At 40.3% G+C, this 25178-nt stretch overlaps 1 protein-coding gene across 5 annotated transcripts in view; it reads right to left on the reverse strand.

Annotated features, from left to right (window-relative positions):
• Hacd4 (3-hydroxyacyl-CoA dehydratase 4) overlaps positions 1–24973 on the reverse strand; it is a 44673-nt gene extending 19700 nt beyond the window's left edge. For 2 of the 5 annotated variants that reach the window (XM_076564487.1, XM_006975964.4), the window contains exons 1-6: positions 24839–24972; positions 23506–23609; positions 20865–20992; positions 12771–12883; positions 8791–8897; positions 4953–5078 (exon numbers count right to left, since the gene is read on the reverse strand). In XM_076564487.1, the coding sequence (XP_076420602.1) occupies positions 4953–5078; positions 8791–8897; positions 12771–12883; positions 20865–20992; positions 23506–23609; positions 24839–24876 (616 nt within the window). In that variant the 5' untranslated portion in view covers positions 24877–24972. Of the gene's footprint in view, positions 1–4952; positions 5079–8790; positions 8898–12770; positions 12884–20864; positions 20993–23505; positions 23610–24838 lie in introns of all 5 variants that reach the window. The other 3 variants (XM_076564486.1, XM_076564488.1, XM_076564489.1) reach the window with 3 other exon arrangements.
• Between the last annotated feature and the right edge of the window lie 205 nt (positions 24974–25178).

Genomic DNA, 25178 nt, shown 5'->3' on the forward strand with positions numbered 1-25178 from the left:
AACTGTTCTCTCTCAGACACGGTTATGATCCTGATAATTTGTGAAGGGTAGAGTAAATAATAGAAGTCTTTTTCCCAGTTCCCTGGAAAACAATGTTACTTGATTAAGTTTGTTCAAATATAACTTTCTACTAGCCCACACTACATTTGATTAAATTACTTTTAAATAGCTTTGCTCTTTGGTTGCCGATTTCCTATATGCGTTGCTGTACATATTAACGGGTTCAGTGTGGTTCTTTCCACACGTGCGTGTGGCATGCACAGGTCAAATCTCACCTCCCTTCTGCCACTCTTCCAGCCCCTCAGGACCACAATTCAATTTTCGTGTCAGTTTTTACATTTTCACATGTAAGAGAGAACATTCTGGCTTGCTTCACATGCCCCCCATTTCCATTCACGGCCCTGGGATAACAGGAGTTACTCTTAATGGAGAAATGCCCCGTGGTGTGATCGTGCACCGTATTTCCTCTGCCCATCCATGTTGACAAACTCCTGGGCTGGCTCCTGATCTTTCTGTTGTAAACAGTGCCACAGTCATCACGGGTATGCCTTCCCTTCCATCGCCTGCTAACTTCACTTCCTTTTGTCCTCTCTGGGGCAGCTGGATCAGATGGTAGTTCTATTTTTACCTTTTTTGCGGAACTTGCACACTGCTGCAGTAGTGTTCCCAACAACAGTAGTTTCTTTTTCTCCACGTGCTCACTACCATTTGTTTGTGTTGTTGTTTGATTGATAACAGCCAGTCTGACTGGACTGAAATGGTAGCTCATTGACTGTGTGTCCCTGATGGTTAGTAAAATGAAATGTGTTTTTCAGAGTAATTAATGGTTTAAACGCATCCAAGTCTGTTCAGATCACAAACCCATTTTCTAATTGTCTGACTTACTTCATATAAATGTTTGGAGGTCTCTGTGTCTCCTGAGTACTTGGCAACTCTTCTCTGCCCCTCTGCAGGTGGTCCCTTTGCTCTATCATTTGCCTTGCTGGGGAGAAGCTTACTAATTTAATGTCATCTCGTTAATCTCATTAATTCTTCCTTGTGTTTCCTGAGCTATTGACATCTTATTCAAGAAATTATCATTTGCACCATATCTTGAAGTCTTTTAGTGGTACTTTTAGAGTTTTGGGTCTTAAATTCAAGCATTTGATAGTTTGAGTTGATTTCTGTGCAGGGTAAGGGTCCGGGTCGTGTGTCAGTCTTCTGCATGTGGATATCTTGTTCTCCCAACACCCTGTGTTTCTTTCATGTATAGTTATTGTTGGCATGTTTATTTCTTTTTCTTTTTTTATTGGCCTTTTATGCCATTGCCGTACTGCTTGCTACTGATCCTTGTGTCTTGACATTGGCTGTTGTGATGCCTCCAGCTTTGTTCATTCTGCTTTAGGGTCTTTGGGGCTTACATACTAATTGTATGGGTTTGGTTGTTCTGGGAAGCGTGTTATTTATCGTTTTATTCTTTTTTAAATTATTTTCTTAAGAGCTTATGTGTGAGTAGGTGTTTATGGTACTTGCACATGTGTGTGCTGGTGTGTATACCATGTGTGCAAATGTGTGACCAGAGGAAGCTCTCGGCTATATCACTCCCTGCCTTGTTCCTCTGAGACAGGGTCTCTCACTGAACCTGGAGCTGGGCCAGCAGCCAGCAAGTCCCAGCAGTTCTCCTGCTCCTACTTCCAACAACCCCAGAGGTGTAGGTGGAGGGCCACACCCAGCTTTTTGGTGGATGCTGGGGATTCAAATTCAGGTCCACATGCTCATATAGCACAGCTCTTACCCACTGAGTGATGCTCTCAGTCCTCAAAATGTTAACAGTTTAGTTGGAGATTGCACGGAATCCCCACATCACTTTGAGCAATATGAACATTTAATGACTTCTGCCATGAAAATAGGCAGTCTTCCCATCTTTTAGTAGCTTCAATTTCTCTCCCAGTGTTTTGTAGCTTTTTTGTAGAGGAATTGTACTTCCTAGGTTGTTCATAGGTATGTTTTGTGGTTATTGTGGTTTAGATTTCGTTCTTAAATTCTTCCTTAGCAAATCATTATGTGTGGAAGGGCTTATTTAGAAACAAAAACTAGAAGCATAAAGTCCTAAGTAGACAGCGTTGTTCTGAATGGACTTTGAGTCAGGGAAGGCTGTGGAGTGTGTATGTCCAGCTTAGGTGCTGCCCACACGAAAAACATTTTGCTGGTTCTGTCCTGCTACTCAATCTGTGTCTCTCTCCTAGTAGTTCTGGTGAAGTCCTTAGTTGTCCCCCCACCCAACACGCCCTGTTATTTTTTGTTGGCTTTGCTTTGTTTTTAAGACAAGGTCCCACTCTTGTTCAGGCTGGCCTCAAACTGACAACTTCCTGAGATTTCAGGTGTGAGCCACCATCCCCAGTGGTAACATTTTTCTATGCATCTGCAACAACACAGACAATTGGACTCCCTTCCTATGAATCTGCCTTTCCTTCTTCTTGTCTGATTGCTCTGACTAAAATGAATAGGACACTGAGAAAGAGCAAGGAGAGTGGACAGCTTGTCTTATTCCTGACAATAGAGGAAATAGTTTGTTTTTTAGCATTCAGTATATTAGTTATGGGTTTGTCATGCATACCTTGTTCTTGTATTTTATCATGAATTGATGTTGAACTTTATCAAATGATTTTTCTACTCTACTCAGATAACTTTTGATATCTATGGTAGTTTATTGATTTATAGAGGCTGCACCATTTTTGCATCTAGGAATGAAGCCTATCTAATTATAGTGTATGATCTTTCTACATACTTACTAGTATTTTGTTGAGTTCAGCATCTATGTTAATTGGGACTGTTGGTCTATAGCTCCTTTTCATTTACTATTAAATTTTGGTAGTGCTGGCCCAAATGATTGCCCATTAATTTGAGAAGAATTGGTACTAGTTACTCCTGGTGAAATCTTGGTAAAATTTAATTGTGAAGCCATTTTATGCTGGCTTTCTGCATTGGGTGATTTATTACTAGTTTATTACTCATTACTAGCATATCCAGGTTTTTCTATATCCTGTTAAATTTCTCTATCCTTTTGGTTGAATTTTGGTAGGTCTTTTGTATCCAGAAATGTTTCCATTTTCCAATTTGTTAATGGGTAGGTTTTTTTTTTAATATCCCCAACTGATATTCTGCATTTCTGTACTGTGGGTTGTAATGTCTCCTTTAACATTTCTAACTTCATTTCTTTGGCTCTTCTATTTTGGGTGGTTATTATAACTGAGAAGTTTATCCACTTTTTTTTTTTGTCCTTTCAAGGAAATAACTAGTTTTATTTTATTGACCCTTGGTACTTCTTATTTTCTGTTGACTTCTGGTCAGATTTTTATTTCTCTCCATACAGTTATTTGGGATTTGGTTTATAATTGCTTTTCTTAGTCCTTGATATGCATGGTTAAGTTGTTTATCTGAAATACTTCCATTTTTTATGTTTTTTACACGTTGTTCTTGGTATTGTTTTTGATATATCCCACAGGTTTGGGATCCTGTATTTCTATTGGTTTCAACAAATTTTTCTTTTGGATTTCCTCAGTGGCCTTCTGAGGAGAAAGGGAAAGCAGGTGTGGCCAGCACCTAAGTTTCTTTGTGGTCCTCCTTGGGCCATGTGCCCTGTCAACCAGAGCACTAGCTGAAGCCTTAGCATTGCTCACGGCTGCTGCAGTTTACCCCTGGGGTCAGAGAAGCATTAGGACCACAGAAGTCTTGTCTTACCCTGTAAGTGGCAGGTGCTCTTGCTTGTATGTGTGGGGAGGGATGGTTGGTCCCAGCACTGCTAAGATTCTACACTCTACTGACCACACCCTGCTCTCAGAGGGCAAGCTGTCTAATCCCCTGTATTCAACACGGCTTGCTGGGACTCTCTTCATTCCCCCTCACTCAGAAGAGGATTCCTCCCCGCCTAGTAGTGTAGATAGCATGGCAAGCTCTCAGGTTTTTGTGTCTACTGCTATGCTAGGTTTGTTTTTGTTTTTTTTTTTTTTTCAATATTACAGTGTTCTAGTTTCTCCCCATAATTTCTTGCACTCTCCCAGAATGCAGCTCCATACCTATTGCTTGTGTTTTCTTTGTGGAGCAAAGTACTGATGGCTGTACTCAGCCATCTTGAAATCCCACACAAGTATAACTTTGTGTATGTGTTTGTTTTGTTTGTGAGACAGCATCTCTCTCTGTGGCCCTGCCTGGCCTGGAGCTCACTCTGTAGACCAGGCTGACCTCCAACTCACAGAGATCTACTTGCCTCTGCCTCCCAAGTGCTGAGATTAAAGGCGTGTGTCGCTAAGCCTGGCTCAAGTGTACGTTTTATGTGTGTGTAAGTGTTTTATCTGCATGTATATATGTGCACCACATACATGCCTGCTGCCAGAAGAGAGGGTCTGGGTCTCCTGGAACTGAAATTATGGATGGTTCTGAGCTGCCGCGTGGAAGCTGGAAACTGAACCCAGGTCGTCTGGAAGAGCAGCAAGTGCTCTTAAGCTCAGAGCCATCCCTCCGCTCCCTCCCCACAACTGTAAGTTTTTGTGCTCGGTTTTCTTTGAGCCTTTATCACCGACTTTCTGTTCGCCTCCTAGGGAGCACTAGCATGTAAAGCCAAACAGAAAACAAAATGGGCATACATGAAAAAAAAAATAAAAATCGATAACCCTTCTGTTGGGCATTGGGTTTTACAGATTATGTCTTTGTGATCAAAAAATGTCTGTGTCTCATGCATCTTGCAAGCAAATTCTCTGCTAGTAGCATTGTTGTTGCTGTAACAGTGAAATTTTGTTAATACTTGATTTCACCATCCCCCCCCCCAAAAAAAAGCATCAAGGGTCTTAATCAGACTATCTAGTTCATTTTGTGTGGGGGGGCTTCCTTTTTAGTTCTCTCCACACTTACCAATCTGTTTAGGACAATGGCAGCATAAACCACCAGAAGAATGCGAAAACAAACTATCTACTTACCTATGAAGAGCACCAGGAGATACAGCTTGAGCACGTAAGGGAAACAGGTAGATATGTCCAACGGCAGCATGGTAGAGTTGGCGCCAAATGATTCGAAATAAGGCAGTGACTGATAGATGGTAAACGCTGTTTAAAGATAGAAGGATGGCAAAGGTTCTTTCTGAGTCACAGAGGTGAGTGTGCACAGATATCTTTAAGGAAGGAGATTTGTGAATCGGCATCATAGATGGTAAATGCTGTTTAAAGATAGAAGGATGGCAAAGATTCCCTTTCTGAGTTACAGAGGTGAGTGTGCACGTGTATCTTTAATGAAGGAGATTTTTAAATTGGCAACAACAGCTTTGTGATGATTGCTGAATCCTTTAGTGAAAGCTGCAACTTGATATAGGAATCTATGGAATGATTATGTTGCTTAAATTGTTCCAGCATTCTGACTCAGTAAATTATTGCCCACTGTGTACCTGCTGTTGAACCCACACATTTCATGCTTACATAGAAAGACTGTATAGCGCTTCTTAAAATGATGGCTTTAAAAGTACATCTGTCTCCTTGCTCACAAACGGGGAGACAATCAGGTATGGAAAGTGCTACATCTATTTTCCTCTTGGAGTTACATGACACGTGTTTAGCAGTGAAGACTCTGAGAGGTTCTGCAATAATGAAACCTCCCACCATGACTGGCCTTAGAATGTCTTCTTTCTCCTCTGCCCTGAAAGTACTTAGTACAAATCTGGAGCAACTCTGTGAGAAATGCTGACCTAAATTATTCTGTGGGAAGAGGCTAGTTTAGTGTTAGATGCATATAGAGGATCCATGAAACTAGATCACATGTGTACATTTTAAAAATAACATTCCTGCAGTAAAATGGCTTTTATGGTTATCTAAGCTGCTGCCATCTGGGGAAGGGAAGTAAATGTACTTAGATTTTTTACTTTATGTGTATCAGAGTTTTGCCTGCATGTATGCAAGTACATTACATGCATGCAGTACCTGTGGAAGCCAAAAGAGGGTGGTGGATCCTCTGGGACTAGAGACAGTTGTGAGCTACCATGTGGGTGCCAAGAACTGAACCCACATCCTCTAGAAGATCAGCCACTGTTCTTAACTGCTGAGCTTAACTCCAGCACTGTGATGCACTATTTTTACAGTTTCCTGTTAGTCTGAAGTTGTTTCAAAATCAAAAGGGGTTGCGATGTGATCAAGTCAGGAGCTGAAGCAGATGGATAAGAGATGAGTGGCCTTGGTGCGGGACTGCCAATGGATACCAAACATGCCATTAAGATTAACCAGGGTTGCCGGGCGGTGGTGGCGCACGCCTTTAATCCCAGCACTCGGGAGGCAGAGTCAGGCGGATCTCTGTGAGTTCGAGGCCAGCCTGGGCTACCAAGTGAGTTCCAGGAAAGGCGCAAAGCTACACAGAGAAACCCTGTCTCGAAAAACCAAAAAAAGATTAACCAGGGTTGCCTCCAAGTCTCAAGCATTCTGACAGATGAGTGATAGCTTGGGTATTTATATGAGCTTTATTTACTCATTGAATTTATCAGACATAAAAATTACAGCTTTAAAATTAAATACGAGTTATTAACTTTATTAAAAGTTAAGTAGGTTTCCTTCCCTGTCTAGTTTTATACTCTGGAACATTTGACACATGCAAAGGAAAGATCACAGGCACCTTCTCCACTGTCTGGAGTTAGTTACCATTAACACTGTGTCATGTATGTGCCTTGATTGTCTTCTGCTGATACTTTGGGGAGAGCAAGCTCACAGTCTAGGGAAAGAGAGGGCGTTGTGTGGCATTCATATCAAAACAGGCTTCCCTCAGAAGGCTTAAAATTCTGAACACCAAGAATAGAAACGTTTCTTGTATACTTATTCATCCTTATTTTTAGGGAAAGAGTCCATTATATAGTCTTTAGAAAAAAACTTACTTTGCAAGTATAGTTTTAATTAAAAAGTCATAATGTATGTATTTATGGATTATGGTGTGATATTTTGATATATGTGTACAATGTGGAATGATGAAAGCTCGTATTCAACATCTCATTTTTGTAGTGAGATAACTAAATTTACTCTTTTGAAATGTATGCTGTTATTGGCTATACTCACGTTGCTGTACATATCTTACAATTATATTTCTCTTGATATAAACCTCTTACCCTTTCCAACATCCAGTCCTTTTATGTTCTTTATAGTATTTCTATGTTCCAAGACAAATAAAGGCACTTAGCAAATATTCCATGAACGAGGACTTTCATTCTTAAAGAATGGGTGACTGAGTTTTCTGCTGTTTTTTTCAGTGGTTTGTAAATTATTATTCTCTAGATTCTCTGAGTATTCCAAATTTTAACAATTAATTTTAAAAATAAAAGAAAAATTAAAATTCTCATTTATTATCTCTAGTCATTGGTAAATAGAAAACATGTGGTTTTCTTTTATATACTAGTCTTTATATACTCATGATTATTATTGACAACAGCTCTCTCTTTATAATGTCTTTGTTTTCCTGTAGTTACTTTAACATGCATTTTGCATTATTTAAAATCTTTAATCTTGACTTTCAGAAGAAACTCCCTGAAGCCTGTCCAATCCACTACTGGGGGAACGTTTGTTCTTTGCTTAACCTCAAGTTCTTTGAAAACTGCTTATTTCAGTTATTTAATTTTGCCTTATTAATATAGCCAGTAGTTGATCTCCTGATGGGCATGTATACCAGTGCATATGAGAAGGGAAAGAAACAAAAGGCCAGGCTGAGTCCTGTGTGTGCACATGGAACTAGGCCAGTGAGGGACATGGACATGCAACCAAGAATCATACAAATGTCTAGTTGCACCTGAGATGTACCCTATAAAATGATAATCCGTGGTGCTGTACTGGGGAACTACCTTAATTGAAAAGTCAGACGCCTCACTCTGAAAGTGGAGACTCTTGTGAGGATGGTCAAAAGGTCACTGGCAGAAGTAGGGTGTTTAGAAGGTGGTGAGAAGCACTCTAGCCAGAGATGACCAAATTTCTAAGTATTAAAAAAAAAAATTAAAGCCGGGCGTTGGTGGCGCACGCCTTTAATCCCAGCACTCGGGAGGCAGAGGCAGGCGGATCTCTGTGAGTTCGAGGCCAGCCTCGTCTACCAAGTGAGCTCCAGGAAAGGCGCAAAGCTACACAGAGAAACCCTGTCTCGAAAAACCAAAAAAAAAAAAAAAAAAAAAATTAAACTCTAGCTTCTCTACCTGTTAAACTCAGTTTGGGTATGTAAACAGACTTGGGGGTAAAATGAGTTGCCCCAAATTCATAGTTAATGAAGGTAAGGACCTGGACGCTGATGCCTGTTTCTAGTCCAATATGTTGTACCCTGTGCAGGGCCGCTCCACCTTGAACTTTAGTGCTTGTGTTCGTTCTCTCTCTCTCTCTCTCTCTCTCTCTCTCTCTCTCTCTCTCTCTCTCTCTCTCTCTCTCTCTCTCTCCCCTCTCCTATCCTCTCTCTCTTTCTCTCTCTCTATCTCCTTCCTTGTTTCCTTCCTTCCTTCCTTCCCTCCTTCCCTCCCGTCTCAATCTTTGAGACATGGTCTGCCTATGTCTCCTTGCCTGTCCTGGAACTCTCTGTAGACCAGGCTGGCCTTGGTGTCTCTGCCCCCAGAGTTACAGGTGTACACCACCACACCCCAGTGAACTTTGCTTCTTAATGATTTGCTTCTTTGAAGCAAGGAAATAGACTGGCAAAGATATCATCAGTAAGCCAAGTACTAGTAAAAAAAAAAAATAGCAGTTTCATCATCAAAAAATTTAGTGAGCAATTAGAGATCAAGGGCTTGTAACAGTCAAAAATATAACACAGGACTCTTACCTTCGGCAAGAACACACAGAGGATAAATTGGCATCCACAGTGTTTGGCTGAGCCATGTCAAGACAGCATAAGATATTCCTATGACTGACAGCATGCTATATGTGTATCTGGAAGGAAACAGGTGGTTCATAAGCATCTTTTGTTGCTGCTGTCTGGGAAATAAGAGAAGGTATCTTCCTACAAATTAAACACTGGAATAAAATTGGCAATATGGGAATTACATGCTTTATTTCCTATAATTTAAGCAAGGACAGGTAAAAATGATATCATGGGATGGGGAACCTATGTCTCCCTGGCTTATCTCATGGGGTGGATCATAGATAATTATACAACTGAACAGAACAGGAATGTAGCTCTTTCCTCCTTCCAAGAAATAACAGTTATAAGCTTCCATGATTAATGACTTCAATTTTATTTAAAAGCCAAGCTCATTTTGTGCAGTAACAGCTTCTTGAAAAGATAGACCTATTTGCACATATTGTAAAGGGTGAATTTATTAAAACACAATTCCTAAATTCATATCTGCCATCCTCTGTGTCTACTGCTTTGCCCCATTATAAAATCAGAACTGGTCTTGGAAGCAGGTTTAGGGTATAGTAGGTTAACTTTAAACCTGCTAGGGGAAAATATTTGATGTACATTTATGTATATGAATAAGTCAGTGGTGTCTACACCTCAGCACACATCAGATTACCCAGATGACCTGTTGACTCACAGATTACTTTTCCTTTCTTTCCTCTGTATTCAGTTCAGGATCTTAGCCCATGAGATGATACCACTCCCATTCAGGGCAGCTCTCCCTCAGCTGAACTCTGGAATCTCGTAGGAACACCTGAAGACGTGTCTCCTTAATGCCTTAGGCATCCTATTAAGTTCTCAGTATTAACCACACAGTAACTAATAATCCAGCTCAAGTTATCTATTTATTTTCGTTTATTGCTTGTGGTTTTGGTGTCCTGTCTAAGGGTACATTGCCAAATACACCTTCATCTTTTGCATGTAGTATCCAGTTATCCTGTTACTGTTTGTTAAGATGATTCTTTCCCTCATTGAATCTCATGGGATCTTTGTCAAAACTTAACCTAAACTAGAAGAGGTTATCTCTGAACTGTTGAATCTATCCTCTGATTGGTCCATATAGTAGTACCACACACATGATCAGTGTTGCTCTGTAGTAAGTTCTGAATTGAGAAGAGTGAAACCAAGTGTGTTCTTATAAAGGTTTTGACTCATCTGAGTTCAGGTTTCTATGTGAATTTTAAGATCAGCCTCTCAATTTCTGCTACAAACCCAATCTGAGACTCTAACAGGGCTTTCAATGACTGCAGATTTGATTTGGGAGTATTGCCACCTTAACAATATTAAGTGTTCAATATGGAATGCCCTTCTATTTATCAAGATCTTTATTGTGTAAGGTCTGCTTATTTTTGTTAAATGTATTCCTGCATTCTCCATTTTGTTGAAAGTTATCATAAACAGGATTGTTTCTGTTATTTTCATTTTGATAGTTCACTGAAAATAGATAGAAATACACTGATTTGTATTGGATCTTGTGTTGTACAACTCGGCTAACCTTGTGAATGCCTTTTACATTTTTTTCCTAATTGCTGTGGCTAGAAATCCCAATACAATGTTGAACAGTATCGATATCCTTATTGCATTCTTAGGAGGGATGCATCCCTCTCACATCATTAGCTCACATGGTAGTTGTGATCTTTCCACGAGTACCTTTAATGGGCTGAGTAAGATTCTTGTTGATTATTTTCTTTAAACAAATTATTTCACATAGATTGAGATATTTCCATCCCCATTTTGCAGAAAGAAAAACACTATCAAAAGAAGAGCCCAGGGGTTTTACTAGTGGTTATGAGGAAAACAAAAGCTTGTCTATGTGTGCTCATAGCAGTATTTCTCATTTCCAAAATGTAGGAATAATACAAATATGCATCAACTATGTGGATAACCCAAAAGTATTATGGTGATACAATGGAATATTATTCAGCCACAAAACACCACGGAATAGCATTCCCTGCTACAACACTGTATAAACCTTTTGAACATTATTCCAAGTAAAAAGTAGCTAGTAACAAAAGACCACATATTTGGTGACTCCGTTTGTATGAAACACAAAGTAGGAAACAAAATTGCTGGCCATGGCAGGCATAGTGGAAAACCCATAGAGATAGTATGAGAATGGTTGCCAAGGCCTGGGGAAGGAGGGAATCAGGAGTGATGTGCACATATGGGTATGGTATTTCTAATGGGTGAAAAAATTGTTCTTTGGCTGAATAACCATGAGGGTTGTGCATCTTTGAACATACAGAAACTCACCCATTTTATATTTTAAAAAGTTAAATTTGTGGTAGGTAAGGTATATCCCAATAAAACTGTTATTTACAAAAAGTTAAGTGATGCCCAAGATCATAGAGCAAATAAGTAGTGGAGGTGGGTTCCATCCTGCTGTATCCTCTCTGTCCCCAAATCATTCCATGATAGTTTGCTACCACTTTCAAGATGAAAGTCATGTTGTTCTGTTGAGTCTATGAGAATTGATGCTGAGTTAGACAGAATCATATTCCAATATATCTGAAAGCTGTAGTACCTAGCAAGGAACCAATGTAAATAGGAAGTCACAGGCTACAAAAGTCCTTGTCTAAAATTCTATTTTTAAAACATTAAATAGCTTACTAAGTACACGTACAATCTTTCCTAAAACTCAACCCACTGTTGGGGCTATATTTTTAACTCAGCCAAGTTATTGACAATATAATAAAAACAGATTTACACAATCTCAGCCCAAAAGCCAAGACTCTTTTGGGACTATTCCTGTCTAGATCTCTGGAGCAGCAGTAGTTTCTGTGGATGCCATAAAAGGACTAAGTTAGCCATTGGATCCCACCAGAGTTATGTACAGAAATGGATCTGGGGGTACATTATTCCCAGAGAAATGAAGTCCTGATATAAAATATTCCTGAAGTCACAGAAACCAATTGTTGTAGATTATTTCTCTTTGCTATGATAAAATATTGGCCCAAACCAGCTTAGTGTAAGAAAGACTCCCAGGGCCGGGCGGTGGTGGCGCACGCCTTTAATCCCAGCACTCAGGAGGCAGAGCCAGGCGGATCTCTGTGAGTTCGAGGCCAGCCTGGGCTACCAAGTGAGCTCCAGGAAAGGCGCAAAGCTACGCAGAGAAACCCTGTCTGGAAAAACCAAAAAAAAAAAAAAAAAGAAAAAAAGAAAGACTCCCAGGTCATAATCCACCACTGAAGGAAGTCAGAGCAGGACCTGAAGCAGTGACCAGGAACACTGCTTGCATATTTACTTCCAGGCCCACAGTGGGATGGTCCCTCCTCCATAAATTAACAGTCAAGAAAATGCCTCCACAGGCCAATCAGATAGAGGCAATTTCTCAGTTGAGGTTCCTCCCCTTTCTAGGTGTCAGATTGACAACTGAAGCTATGACACCAGCTTTGGGTTCTGACAAGTAATGAAAGTCCTGTTTTGCTTATTAAAATAATGCATGTTAGAGCAATGGTAAGTACCTTACATTAGTACATAGCTGTGAGGTCATTCCAGGTCAGTATCCTGACAAAGCCTCATTCTGGAAACCTGAGAGTTCAGATTTGCACTTGGAATACCAAGATTGGTTTTCATTTTCCTTGATATATCCATTACAGGAAGCCCTACCTATACATTTCTATTTCAATATAAAACAATTTGCAAAGAGTTGTTTTTCTGTCTCATTCATAGTAACTAATGTGAGCAGCTACTACTCATTTCACTAAAGCAGTTTTTCCTTGTTTTAACAGATTGATGGATGATTGAGACAGGGTCTCACTACATTGCCCTCCCTGGCTGGCCTTAAATTAATTGTGTAGGCCAGGTTGGTCTTGAACTCACTGAGATCTACCTATCTTTACCTCTGAGATTAAGGGTGTGCGCCACCATACCTGCCATGGCCAGCAATTTTGTTTACTTACCTTACCATATCCAGTAGATTCCAAAAGATGAATAAAACACACACCACATATTTCTCTTGGATTTCCTCTTGACTGGTGATCACCCCAAAAAGAATGACCACTCTCTCCGTGAGCTAATAAAAACACATGGAGAAATAGGATCATCTGTTAGGCCATTTAGGTAACATTCCAATTTTAAAAACCAGGGCTTTGTTTAAAAGAAATGCCTTAACTTGGAAGTACATTTTCTAAACTACTAACAATGGCTGTCTCTGAAAGAGCTGGGTTCTGGGTTCTGCTTTTTGTTTGTTTGTTTTTCCACACTTTTCAAATTATATATAATAAAACAAAGATAACAGTTCACCTGAGTCAACATATTGCCTCTCTTCTTGACATATACACATTTTTGTTCACTTTGGCAAACTTGTGCATGAGTGTCCACTACAAATTAGACGGTACAGTGAAATCGATCCTTCCTCCAGAGTTAGTGGTGGGGAAGGTAATTATTGTGCAGTATGTTGAGGAGGGGAGCACAGTTAAGGAAGGGGAGACTTGCTGCTGGAGAAAAGGATGCAGAGAGGTTCATGAAGACGAGCAACATTTCAGCTGCTTCTTGATGGATGGATTGGAGTTGTCAAGTAGAGTGGATATGAGAAAGGGCATCCTAGACACGAGCAGCCCACGCAGAAGCAGCAGTGTGACAATGGGAGGTGCCTCGGGGAAGGAGCAAGAGTCACAGAGAGACTGGAGTGGATGGCATGGAGAAGGAAAAATGGGAAAGGAAACTGAAAATGTGTTTGGGCCTGGGTTGTAAAGGGTTTTGAATGACAGGCCAGGAATTTCCATTTTAACCAATAGAGAAGCCACTGTAATTCTTTTCTTTTTGCAGGGCAGTAATATAACCCTAACCCTTGTAAGCCAGTGGAAAATGGAAAGAATTTAACACATTCTTGGAATATATGTTATATATGCCAAGTTACAAGCATCTAAAGATCATTGAGAATTCACACATTTTTGGCTTAGCTCCAATTACCAGCCTAAATAAAATACAGTCCTCATTCCCTACAAAGTATAAAGTGCCCTGTGTTATATTAACATAGCCTGTACAATCTACATTTTTGTGTTTAATAGGGCATTTCTCTTTGCTCTCAATGGTCAAAAGATAGACTTGAGATTGATGGAGTATATTGGTGCCCAAAGAAAAGAAAATATAAAGGGGTTGATTTGTCATTTCTCATAGCCGTCTTTATTTTTTCAAGCTGATCTCTGGGATAATCCACAACAGAATCACGGGCTGTTTGTGTAAAAAAAAAAAAAAATCCAAGATTTGCCAAGAGCAGTGCACATGATCAGAAATCCACATGTAAAAGCTATGTCAGCGTGTCTATGAATACAGAGGTGAGTCAATGGGCCCTTGCATGGCTAAGGGGAATTAGACATGATTCAAACTTAGTCAGTCTAAGGGAGTTATCCACAAGGCTCTTTCTCCTTGGTCAGTTTTTAAGATATAATGATCTGTTTTTTTGATTTAACTTGATTGTGTGTATATGAATTCTTCTAAACTGCAATTTAAATAACTGAATAACCCAACCTGGCTGGCATGACTGCTGGCAGCTTTGGGATGGAAGACTTGAGCATCTCACAAATATTTAGGCACTATCTCATCTTGTATTTGATTAATGCCTAAGACTCAGAGAACCTATGTTTTTGCTAAAAAAATCTCATAGAATACATAGAAAAATCTCATACAGCATAGATTTCTAATCTCATGGTTGAGTATATTAAAACCTAGATTTATAGAATTCTTCTACATAGAACATTCTAATAGTAGCCCAACACCTCTCTCACTTGGATGAAATCGGGGAACCAGAGAATTGAAATGCTCTGACAACATCAAGGGTGAGTAGGAAGCACAAGTCTCCCAGTCACTGGATGTGTAAGCAATCCATGATGTCAGGTGCCCTTTAAATGATGAGGGCCGAGGAAAATCTAGCAGTGAGGTTGGGGCTGTATGATGAAACTTTATTAAAATATCAGTGGAGGCTCTGTGGTGCCTTAGAGATAGAAATCAGCAGTGCACAAGCCTCCAAGTGCCAACCACAGTATGCATATGGACATAGGAAGATTCCTGCCATATGCATTGTTACACAATGTCAACCTAATTCATATCTGACGGTTATTTAACTATGTTGATTGGCACCCCAATAGAGGCATTTAGTTGGAAATATTAAGTTGATAAAAGTCAATAGTTACTATTTTCTGCAAATTTCCAGTTTTTCATTTAATCGCCACAATAACTTTAAGTAGGCACTATTACCATTTATTTCCCTTACCCAAAAGCTTATGTTTTATTGGGCTAGAATGATTTCCTTCAGGTCTGGAATCAAAATCTAGACTCTTAAGTCCTGTATTCTGAAACGCTAGGACCTTTTCATTTCTGTCACTTTGGGGGCCACTCCAGGACCTAACATCCAGACAATGGTCTGTTCTTTAAAGGCGTTTCTAGATGGCTCAGCAGGCAGGTCAAGGCGCTTGCCAGGTAGGCCTAGTGACCTGAATAAGCAATCCTGGAACCCTCATAAATGTGTAAAGAGAACAGAGTCCTCAGCCTTGTCCTGTGATCTCTACATGTGAAGCCTGCACATAATTTTTTAAATTAAAAAAAATGACTGAAGTTATGTTGTTAAATAACAAGGTACTTTATTAAAATGAAGGGTTTCTTGCCTAAACATGGGTGCTCAAGCAAGAAACTCTAAATAGACTCAGTGGTCCACACACAAAAGAAGGCATGAAGGTGGGGGTGGGGATTGTTGAGAAGCTTCTAGCAGGAGGGGGAGGGGTCATGAAAATGGCCAGAATTCATTAAGAAACGTATGAAACTTCAAACAATATTTTTTTAATTTAAGAAATAGGAAAAAGGATGGGGCAAAAGCAGCATCCCAACTATAGGAAGAATTTCTCAACTCTTTTTTTTTTTTAAAAAAAGATTTATTTATTTATTTTGTATACAGCATATATGACTGCAGGCCAGGAGAGGGCACCAGATCTCATTACGGATGGTTGTGAGCCACCATGTGGCTGCTGTGAATTGAACTCAGGACCTCTGGAAGAGCAGTCAGTGCTCTTAACCTCTGAGCCATCTCTCCAGCCCCAAATTTCTCAACTCTTAATAAGTTTCAGTCTCAAATTATTATTTTGCCAAAATTGTAACTATTTCAAATCCTATCAACATTTTTAAAAACCACAAAACACATTTGTATGTGAATTTATACGTGTTAGAATGTGAGGAAATATGTATACACATGTGTGTGGAGGCCAGATGCTGATGTCCAGTGTCGTCTTCTATCACTGTTCACTGTATTTTTTTTAAGACAAGTCTTTTCACTGAACCCAGAGCTCACTGATTCATCAATATCAGCTGGTCACAGTGAGACCCAGGGGTCCCCCTTCCTCCACCTGCCCAGCACTGGGGTTAAAGGTGGATGCTACCACACCTGCCTTACTATAAATGTTAACTAACTGTGGGGTAGTGATGTGTGTGATGTCAATACCACGGTGGTCAGAGGACAACTTTTGGGAGTTGGTTCTCTCTCTACTTTTAAGTGGGTCCCAGGGGATTGAACCCAGCTTTCCAGATTTGTGGCCCAAGCACTTTACTCGCTGGCAATCTCTCTTGATAAAGAAGTAAGCTCTTTAAAAATATTTAAAAAAAAAACATTTATTTATTTATCCATGGAATGTATGTGGAGTGTTGACTCAGAACATCTAGGAGGTTCTTGTTTTAATGTCTAGTTTTTAAAAAGAAACTCCATTAAGGACAAGATCATTGTCTGGATGTTAGTTTTGGAGTGGCCAGCAAAGTGACAAAAAATGAAAGATCTCAGTGTTTCAGAACATAGTATTTAGAGTCATACTGTCCAGATTTCAGTTCTAGAGCTGTAGGGAGTATTGTTTGCAGGACATTTTTCTGCAGAGATAATGAAGACTCAGTGGCCTTTTTAAAGCCATTCTGCATTTGTAAAAATACACCATGAAGATAGCTTTTTGCCTATCCAGTGAAGAACTCCATGGATCAAATAACAAGACCTAAAGACCCTAACGTTCCCACAGAGTGAACTGTGTGTATAGTTCACTCCCCAAAAGCTTCCAGCTTTGGACACTTACCACTCGAAACATTAGCAGCTTTATCTCTAGTAACAAAAGCCTATTCTAAAAGCCTACAGGGAGAGAAATCTGTGAGATTTTTATGCAAAGCCCAGTGATGACTTTGTCTAACAGTGAAACTCAGCTGCTTCATATCCTAGAGAAATCACTGGAAGCCACTGTCTTCTCACACGGGAGCTAGACACTCTCCTAGCCTTCATGTATTCTCCCAAGGGGCTGCGACAAGAGCTCTCCTTGCCCTTAATATGAACGGGAGACAGAGCTGATGGCATTGGTTCATACAGAAGTATTTCCTGCACTTGACTATCATGGATAGAATCTATGTGAGCATAACTTAGGGAAAATCATTTGTAGTGCTTTGATTTGTAGATTTTTTTTTAAACTGGATAAATGTGTTTAAGACATGTGTAGCAATGTTCATGGTGATTGATGGAGGGGCAGGATATGGTATTGAACCACTTGAAGTCAGCTAAACTCTATTCCTCTGAGAGTTTCCTATAAGGTGCACCTATCAAACGCTGTGGTACAAAGGTTCATCTGGGGTTGTTCCCCCTTTCTCTAAGTAAAATGTCAAGTTTTTATCAAGAAAAGCTTTCGAGGTATCTGCAAAGCTGAAGACTGAACAAAACCTTCAAAGTCAACCTTTCAGGCGTGGCTATATTCCATTCTACAGAAGTCAAGTTTTTAAGTCTTCTTTAAAGAAGTCTATCAAAATCAGCTAGTCCCTGTTTAACTCCTTTTTAACTAATGCAACCAATATGCAAGTTTGTTTGGAAAGAAAGGGCTAGGAAGGGAAAACACTTTGCTTTCATTTGTACTGTCATTTTGAACGTGCTTCTTTTGTATCTTCTGAGGTTTCCCACTTGAGACCAAGAATATCAAAGTTTGTTATATTTCTGTATATAATTTAAGTGATATATAATTGGTATAAACAATAAGCCTATAAACAGCTTTTTGTGTTACAGTCTTGGATTTTTTCCTCCTAATAAATAAATAAATAAATAAATAAATAAATAAATAAATAAATAAATAAAGTATAGATGTCTGTTAAATACCTACTGTCTTATAGTGTGTGTTTTCTCTGCTGTTTTTGTTTTAGCAGTTGCGTATAATTTTAAAAATTATAGTTTATTGCTTGTCAGATATGTGAGTGTAAAACATTTAATAACTCAGAACAATGAACAAGCCCACATCTACCCTCATTTCCCTCCACACCAGCTCTCGCCAGATGTTACATTAGTTGTCCAACTAGCTAATTCTAATACATTGTTCATGCTAGCTGGAGTTAGTTATCTTGACATTTTGGAAAATCTGTTCTCAAAAGACCACACTCTATTGTGGCTTTGCAACCCCATGAAGTAATACCATAACAACATCACAACTCTATAGACATGGCTTTTTTCCCCTTTGAAGCAGCAGAACATGATGCCTGTTTACAACCATAATAACTGTAAGTAACTCAGCTGCTTTAAGCACCATCTCTTCATTTAAAAATGGGGAAATAGGAACACCACAAATGGTTACACAACCTAAGGCTTTGTTATGTTATTTTTAAGCAGAATACTCGGGGTTGTCTGATAATGAAGAAATTCTAATTGTCTGCAGAACTTTCATAAGGAAAGATACCAAATGTGAAACCTCACCTATGAGACCTGAATAAAGCTCTTCCAATGCCATTCCCTTTCTGAGAACAAATGCAATAAAAACAACAGAGGAGAGATACAACTTCAAGTAAGAGAGAAAGCAAGACAGGCACATCAAAAGGGCTGTGTTCATGTCTGGGTTGGTCATAGCCCGGGAGGTTCATCCTCATTCCTGGCACCCTCATCCCTGCTTGTCCTCCCCAGGACTGAAGACTTCAAGATCATTGTGCTCCATTAGCACTGGACTTAGCGAACTAATTTTTTAATAAATTAAATACATGTGTATATGTTACATGAGTTGGTTCTTTGCTTTCAGTGATGGTTCTATATGCCATTTGAGATTTAATTATTGGTGATTAAAAACCACATTTGAATGTTCTGGAATTTGTACACCTCTAAGAAATCAGATGTCTCAATTCTACAGTAATTTTGATTATTAGGCAAGTCTAAGTAATTTTTGTCAAGTAAACAATCTGTGTACATTTATTTCAAGCTCTCACTCAAGTCTCCTTCCTGACTAGGTCTAGAACCACAGTGTGCAATAACAACAGCCATACTAACACAATCTTTTGTGTTAGTTAGTTCAAAACTAACACAAGTTTTGAAAATGCTGTGTTACCAAGAAATTAGTAATAGCCAACTTAGCCTAAAAAACTAAAAAGCCCTTTAGGGAAGAGTGAAAGTGATAACATGACTCAGATTTTATATGAACTTGATATAGCTCCTAGTGGATAATTCCACGTGATGGATGCAGATTTCATGTCTTCTGAGTTGTTAGTTCTGCTCTCTAGAATTAGCATTCTGATGTACACATTTTGGCATTTTCAAAGTACAAGAGACCCACTAGGTCAGGAATACCAATAGATCTTGTTTCTAAATTAATCACTGCTTCTGTGATTGATCTGTGCCCCTTTTTAGTTTGTAAAGTGACATGTTTAGGAGATTCTATATAGCTCTTAGCTGGTTAATTTTAATATAACTATTGTACATTATTACCCTCCTTTTTAAACATTTGATATTTCAACACTTAAAATGTCTTCATTCTAATGAATAGTACTCTATTTTTGTTTACTAAGTAAAATCAAATCTACCACATACTTTTTAAAACATTTTTTGTGTGTTTGTGCACACATGCCCCCACACTCGTGCTTCAGTGCATGTGTGGAGGTCAGAGGACAACTTGTAGGAGATGATTTTTTCCCTTTATAATGTGAGCTCCAAAGATCAAGCTTAGGTCCTCATGCTTGGCAGCAAAATTACCCAGCTATCTCTCTGACCCATTTTTACTGTCCCCATCCATAAATACTTTTAATATTTGTAATTCATGAGGATTATACCATTATTTGCATCTTTTAAATTTTCATGATATTTCAAGCAAATTAACACATGGAGCTATATAATAAACAAGTCTTAAGCTGTATGTTTACATTCTAAGTACTTTGCTGGGTATTTAAATACATTAAGATTCTGATATTTTAGGAAATAGTTTGTTTTTCAATTTCTTTTGAGGATATCTAAAATTATGCTCATTGAGATGGCTATTCCAAATCCTGTAGTTTTTTTTTTTGTTTTTTTTTTTTGTTTTTGTTTTTTGTTTTTGTTTTTGTTTTTTTTTTTGGTTTTTCGAGACAGAGTTTCTCTGCGTAGCTTTGCGCCTTTCCTGGAACTCACTTGGTAGCCCAGCCTGGCCTCGAACTCACAGAGATCCACCTGGCTCTGCCTCCTGAATGCTGGGATTAAAGGCGTGCGCCACCACTGCCCAGCCTCAAATCCTGTAGTTTTAATGTATATCCATGTAGTCACCTAACCGTTATTTTGTCTTTCTCATGGAAAACATCATTTTTAATTAATTTTTTGTCTTAATTAAACAATGATTTCCTATGTGGAGTGTCTACCAGTAGTAAATTCCCAACTTCTGTCAATCTGCCTTTAAAACAAGCACCATCGTTTTGGTTTTTAATCCTCTATTCTTTCCCATCAACAGCCCAGTGGCTGTGGAGGTATAACCCCACAGTGGTCAGTAGAAGAGGCAGACCTCAAACCCAAGTCTGAGCCTTTCCACTGTCTTATCTATTTCAGAAGGAGATACCTGGAGAGTGGTCAATGGCTATGGAATCTCCAAGACAGGATCCATGCAGTACACAGGCTGGCCAGTGGCATTTCCCAAACACTACCAATGGACCACACTAACTGCTGTGGTTTAGGAAGGGAATCCTATGAAGGGATCCTGCCATAAAGTCACTAGGGACAATAAATAAGATAAACTCAAAAATTAAAGAGACTGTAATAATAGCATGATTAAACTTACCTGCAAAAACCTCGGGAAAAGATGATTTGACTCAATGCCAATATAAATGTGCAGCAGCTCCAGGAGGGAAATGGATTGGCAAACCCGCATAACCAGCCCGATAGCATAAAATGTGTCAACCATTGAATCTGTGTCAGTGAGTGACAAATAAAGACACGGTGAGTCAAAACTGCTTCAGAGCATACATTTGCGGAGTACTGCAAAATACAGCTGAGATGAATTTCTTTATTGTAAGTGCAAAAAAAAAAAAAAAATCACTAAATAAGCTACTAAGTTGTAGCAATGAGATGCATCCCTACCAAGTACTGTGGCACTTATAAGAAGCACATAGATAGAGAAAGTATGTAAAGTTCTTTTTAATTGGTCCTCTTCCAAAAAGAATTGAAACTTACAAAGTCTTCACAGCCAGAGTTGTATTTATTCCCAGTATATGAGATCCCCATGCTATTCCCACACACATGTAATCAGACAGAATCTAAACCCCTGGTGTGTAGATATTTTGGGGTAAACTCACTAAAAAAATCTGCTGTGCTCAGCTTTTTCATTGACCAAAAAAAAAAAAAAAAAAAAGGAATAGAAAACTGATTCAGAGAAATTCTATAGAAATGACACTGTTGATGCTGTGATGTCAGACACCAGGTCTGCCTGCACTTGAGGCTGACATACCTCGCACTAGTGACTTTGGATTTGTTTTAAGCACTGAACTTTGGAGTTGGCAATGTGAGAGTATATAACTCAGATGTTCCCGAGAGGAAACTGAAATAGAAGGGAACTGATGGACCTCTAAAGACAAACTTGTTGCTTTAAGATCTTAAAATCCTGCCACATCTGGAGACTTCTGCTGGTAAGTTTTCTATTTTTACTGCTTCCCGGTGTTTGCATGATTATAATTGACCAGGCACTGGGGTTTATCCTCTTGCTGTCTCTATAAGGCATGGAGGCTGTCATCATCATGCCCCTCTCAGAGATGATTCCCGACATACCAAGAGCCCACACTCCTACCCACTGCCTGTACCATTACACAACCCTGACAGAAGAAGGTAGTGGGTCACACAAGTTCACTGCCTAGGGCAGTGGTTCTCAACCTGGGGGTCAAACACCCCTTTCACAGGGGTTGCATATCAGATACCCTGCACATTAGATGTTTACATTACAATTCATAACAGCAGCAAAATTACAGTTATGAAGTAGCAACGAAATTTTATGGTTGTGGGTCACCACAACATGAGGAACTGTGTGAAAAGGTCGCAGCATTGGGAAGGTTGAGAACCACTGGCCAAGGAAATGGAACTGGTCTATTCCAGCGTCCTCAGTCTCCCTTTCAAAGGAACAAATCACTTATGTTTCTCTAATTGTACATAGCTGCTACAAATACAGTGGCGTATCATAAAAATACTGACGGCTAAAGCCACGTCCCACAATGGGGGCCGTATTAGAATTCTTTCTTGGGGCACAGGAGGTGAGTGGACTGCAGTTTGCCCACACAGCCTCACCTAACCTACAGAAGTGATGGCTTCCCACCACTTGTATGGCGGCTTCCTTCTGCTTGACAACTCTTGGTGGGCGTAGCTAACACTCAAGCCTTCTGCTGTAGCTCGGAGACTAACAAGGCAAGAACTGTGTACCTTTTCAGTAAGACTGAGAAACATGAAATGGTTTGTGACAGCCCAGGAGATGGGTTTCCTTGTGATACACGACTCTCAATTTCTGAACTCAGCATGGTTTTTTCCAGTCATGCTCGTGTTTGTTTTTAGCTAAACCAGCAGTTGTTCAAGTTGTCGAGTCACCAAACAGTTGTAAACTGTGATGACACTTACTCATGTGGGGATGGGACACAGAGGGAATGGTGTTTTGATAGTCACTTGGTGATTCATTCTTTAACAATCTGAAATGAATAGTTTAAAGAAACATCTTGACTTTTTAGGAAACTGAAGGAAGCTTATGATTCAAGTCATCAATGCCAACTCCACATAGGTGGCCGTCACCAGTGTGCTGTGTCACGGACATATCACTAAAGGGATCCAACAGGGGTGTGGGGGAGACAACGTTTGTCATTCAGTTACTGGGAATCCTCAGCTACCCTAAACCCGGGGAATGAAAATCAATAGAAGGATTTCATTAACTTCTCATTGCTTTGCACAGAATGTCAGGCTGGAATTTACAGAGTCCTCAAAATGTGTTACATTTGCCTGTTTGGTACAGGACCAAAAAGAAACATCCCAAAGATACTTGCTTTGCTTTCAAAGCAAATTGCCTACTCTGGGACAAGACACATCCTTTCCTCCTCACCTTCTGCCTACTACAAAAAGGTTTCAGGTTGAAATAATAAAGTATGGTTATGGAAAAACAAACTCTAAAGAAGTGAATGATGCCAGGTATGCTGCACAGAAGTTCAAAATTAAAATCAGCAGGACGAGATGAGAACAAGGAATAAAAGTTAAAAATCAAAACTGTTTAAGAGTTTTACCGGGCTGGAGAGATGGCTCAGAGGTTAAGAGTACCAGACTGCTCTTCCAGAGGTCCTGAGTTCAATTCCCAGCACCCACGTGGTGGCTAACAACCATCCGTAATGAGATCTGGCACCCTCTTCTGTATACATAATAAATAAATAGATCTTAAAAAAAAAAAAAAAGAGTTTTACCTTTTCCAAAGGAGAAGAATCTGGCTGTCATATTTGTCAGTATCCATGAGTGGCCACAGAACTGGACTAGATAATAGATGAAAAGATACACATTCTTTCTATACCTATGAACACAGGGAAACGCCATTAAACAGGTCTTAATGCATCAGTCAAACCGAGCAAGCAGAAGAAAAGTTCCATGTCAGAGTTCTGTATCAGGGTCTTTCATTGTGTTGGCCCTCCAAACCCATTAAAGTTTGATGGGACGTTATTTAATATGAGCATAGTGATTGAGATTGCTGAAAACCAAAGACAGTTGTTTTCCAAACTTCATTCCCATCTTGGATAAAATTCTAACCTTGTTTCTCTAACACCTACTGTCACTGAAAATATAGCTTTGGAATTCGAAGTGACAAGGAAGGAGCATGGATGGATGCAAAAGGACTGATTTGGGCAGCTTGCAGCCCAGTTCGATAGGCTTGTTAAATGATCAGAGGGGTGTGGTCACAACCGGGCGACTCAGTAATTGGACACACCTGACTTGTACCTTGGGGTTGGGTTACTCTCTTCTGGCCACTGCCTCCTGTTATACTTTACCAGAGAAGCCAGTTCCCTTCAGCAGACACACATAGAAAGCAGTTTAGTTGCTCAAGCCAGGGCGGGGGAAAAAAGGAAGTCAAGCTGAGTGCAAAAAATGTGTTGTAGGTTGCTGGGGAGACGACTAAGAGAAGATTGACAGATCCTTGTTCCCAGGGAGTTCCAAAAGGCGGTGTTTGAAGGGCTCCCTGGTGTGCAGAAGGAAGGCTGGAGTGGCCTTGTCAGCCTAAACAAGAGCTGCTCTTAGCTGGAGATGGGAAACCTCTGAGAAACGAGGTATATAAACTGGGAAGCCGATTCTCTGGAGTAGTCAACAGATGACCAAAATTGCTGAAGGGATTAGGAAGGAAAACGCCAACCCAACCAGAATCACCTGGCTGTAAACACACACCCCGGGCGCTAGTTTGCCTGGAATCCCTCCTGTGTGGTCGCTGCTGCCACAGGACGCTCTGAAAATCACCCTGCGCCGGAGTCTAGAGCGCAGCGGGGTCGAGGAGGAAGGGAAGAGCCAGTGGGAATGCACAAAGAGAAGAGGTGGCCAGGCCGCTTGTCCTTCCATTTCCTCATCTCCAAATAAAAAATTTTTTAAAAAGAGGGAAACGGGAGCCTCCTTCCTGAGTTTATGGAGAAAGTGCGATCCGCTAGCACCAGCAGTCAATGTTGAGCAGAGTCAGGGGCGTCACCCATGAGTGGAAGCCGGGGAGTGGGCTTCTTCCCAGTGCCCTGGCCCCTCCCTCCCCGCCGCCCCGCGCCCTACCTGGGCTGCAGCCAGGTGGGCAGCACCGAGGGCCCCATGGGCCACAGTCTGCACCTCCAGCGCCTCCGGGAAGCAGCGGGACCCGGCAGGGAAGGCAGGAGGGGCGGTCCCCGGGCTGCGCACGGAAGGGCGGGGCTTCAACACACTCAGCAAGTTTTTCTGTTGTTGTTGTGTTTTGTTAAAGGTCGTGAGATGGGCAGGAGATGAAAGCCAAGTACCTGCCATGCTGTTCTAGTAGAGCTGGCTGGGGCACGGAGAGTACGCGGAATGAACAAGCACACCGTCATCCCAGGTTTACCAAACTCACCACAGGCTCCTAAAGTGTGGGTGGAGACTGTCA

The sequence above is a fragment of the Peromyscus maniculatus genome, chromosome 2, assembly GCF_049852395.1.
Source record: "Peromyscus maniculatus bairdii isolate BWxNUB_F1_BW_parent chromosome 2, HU_Pman_BW_mat_3.1, whole genome shotgun sequence".
In the NCBI taxonomy this organism is placed as follows: Eukaryota; Metazoa; Chordata; class Mammalia; order Rodentia; family Cricetidae; genus Peromyscus; species Peromyscus maniculatus.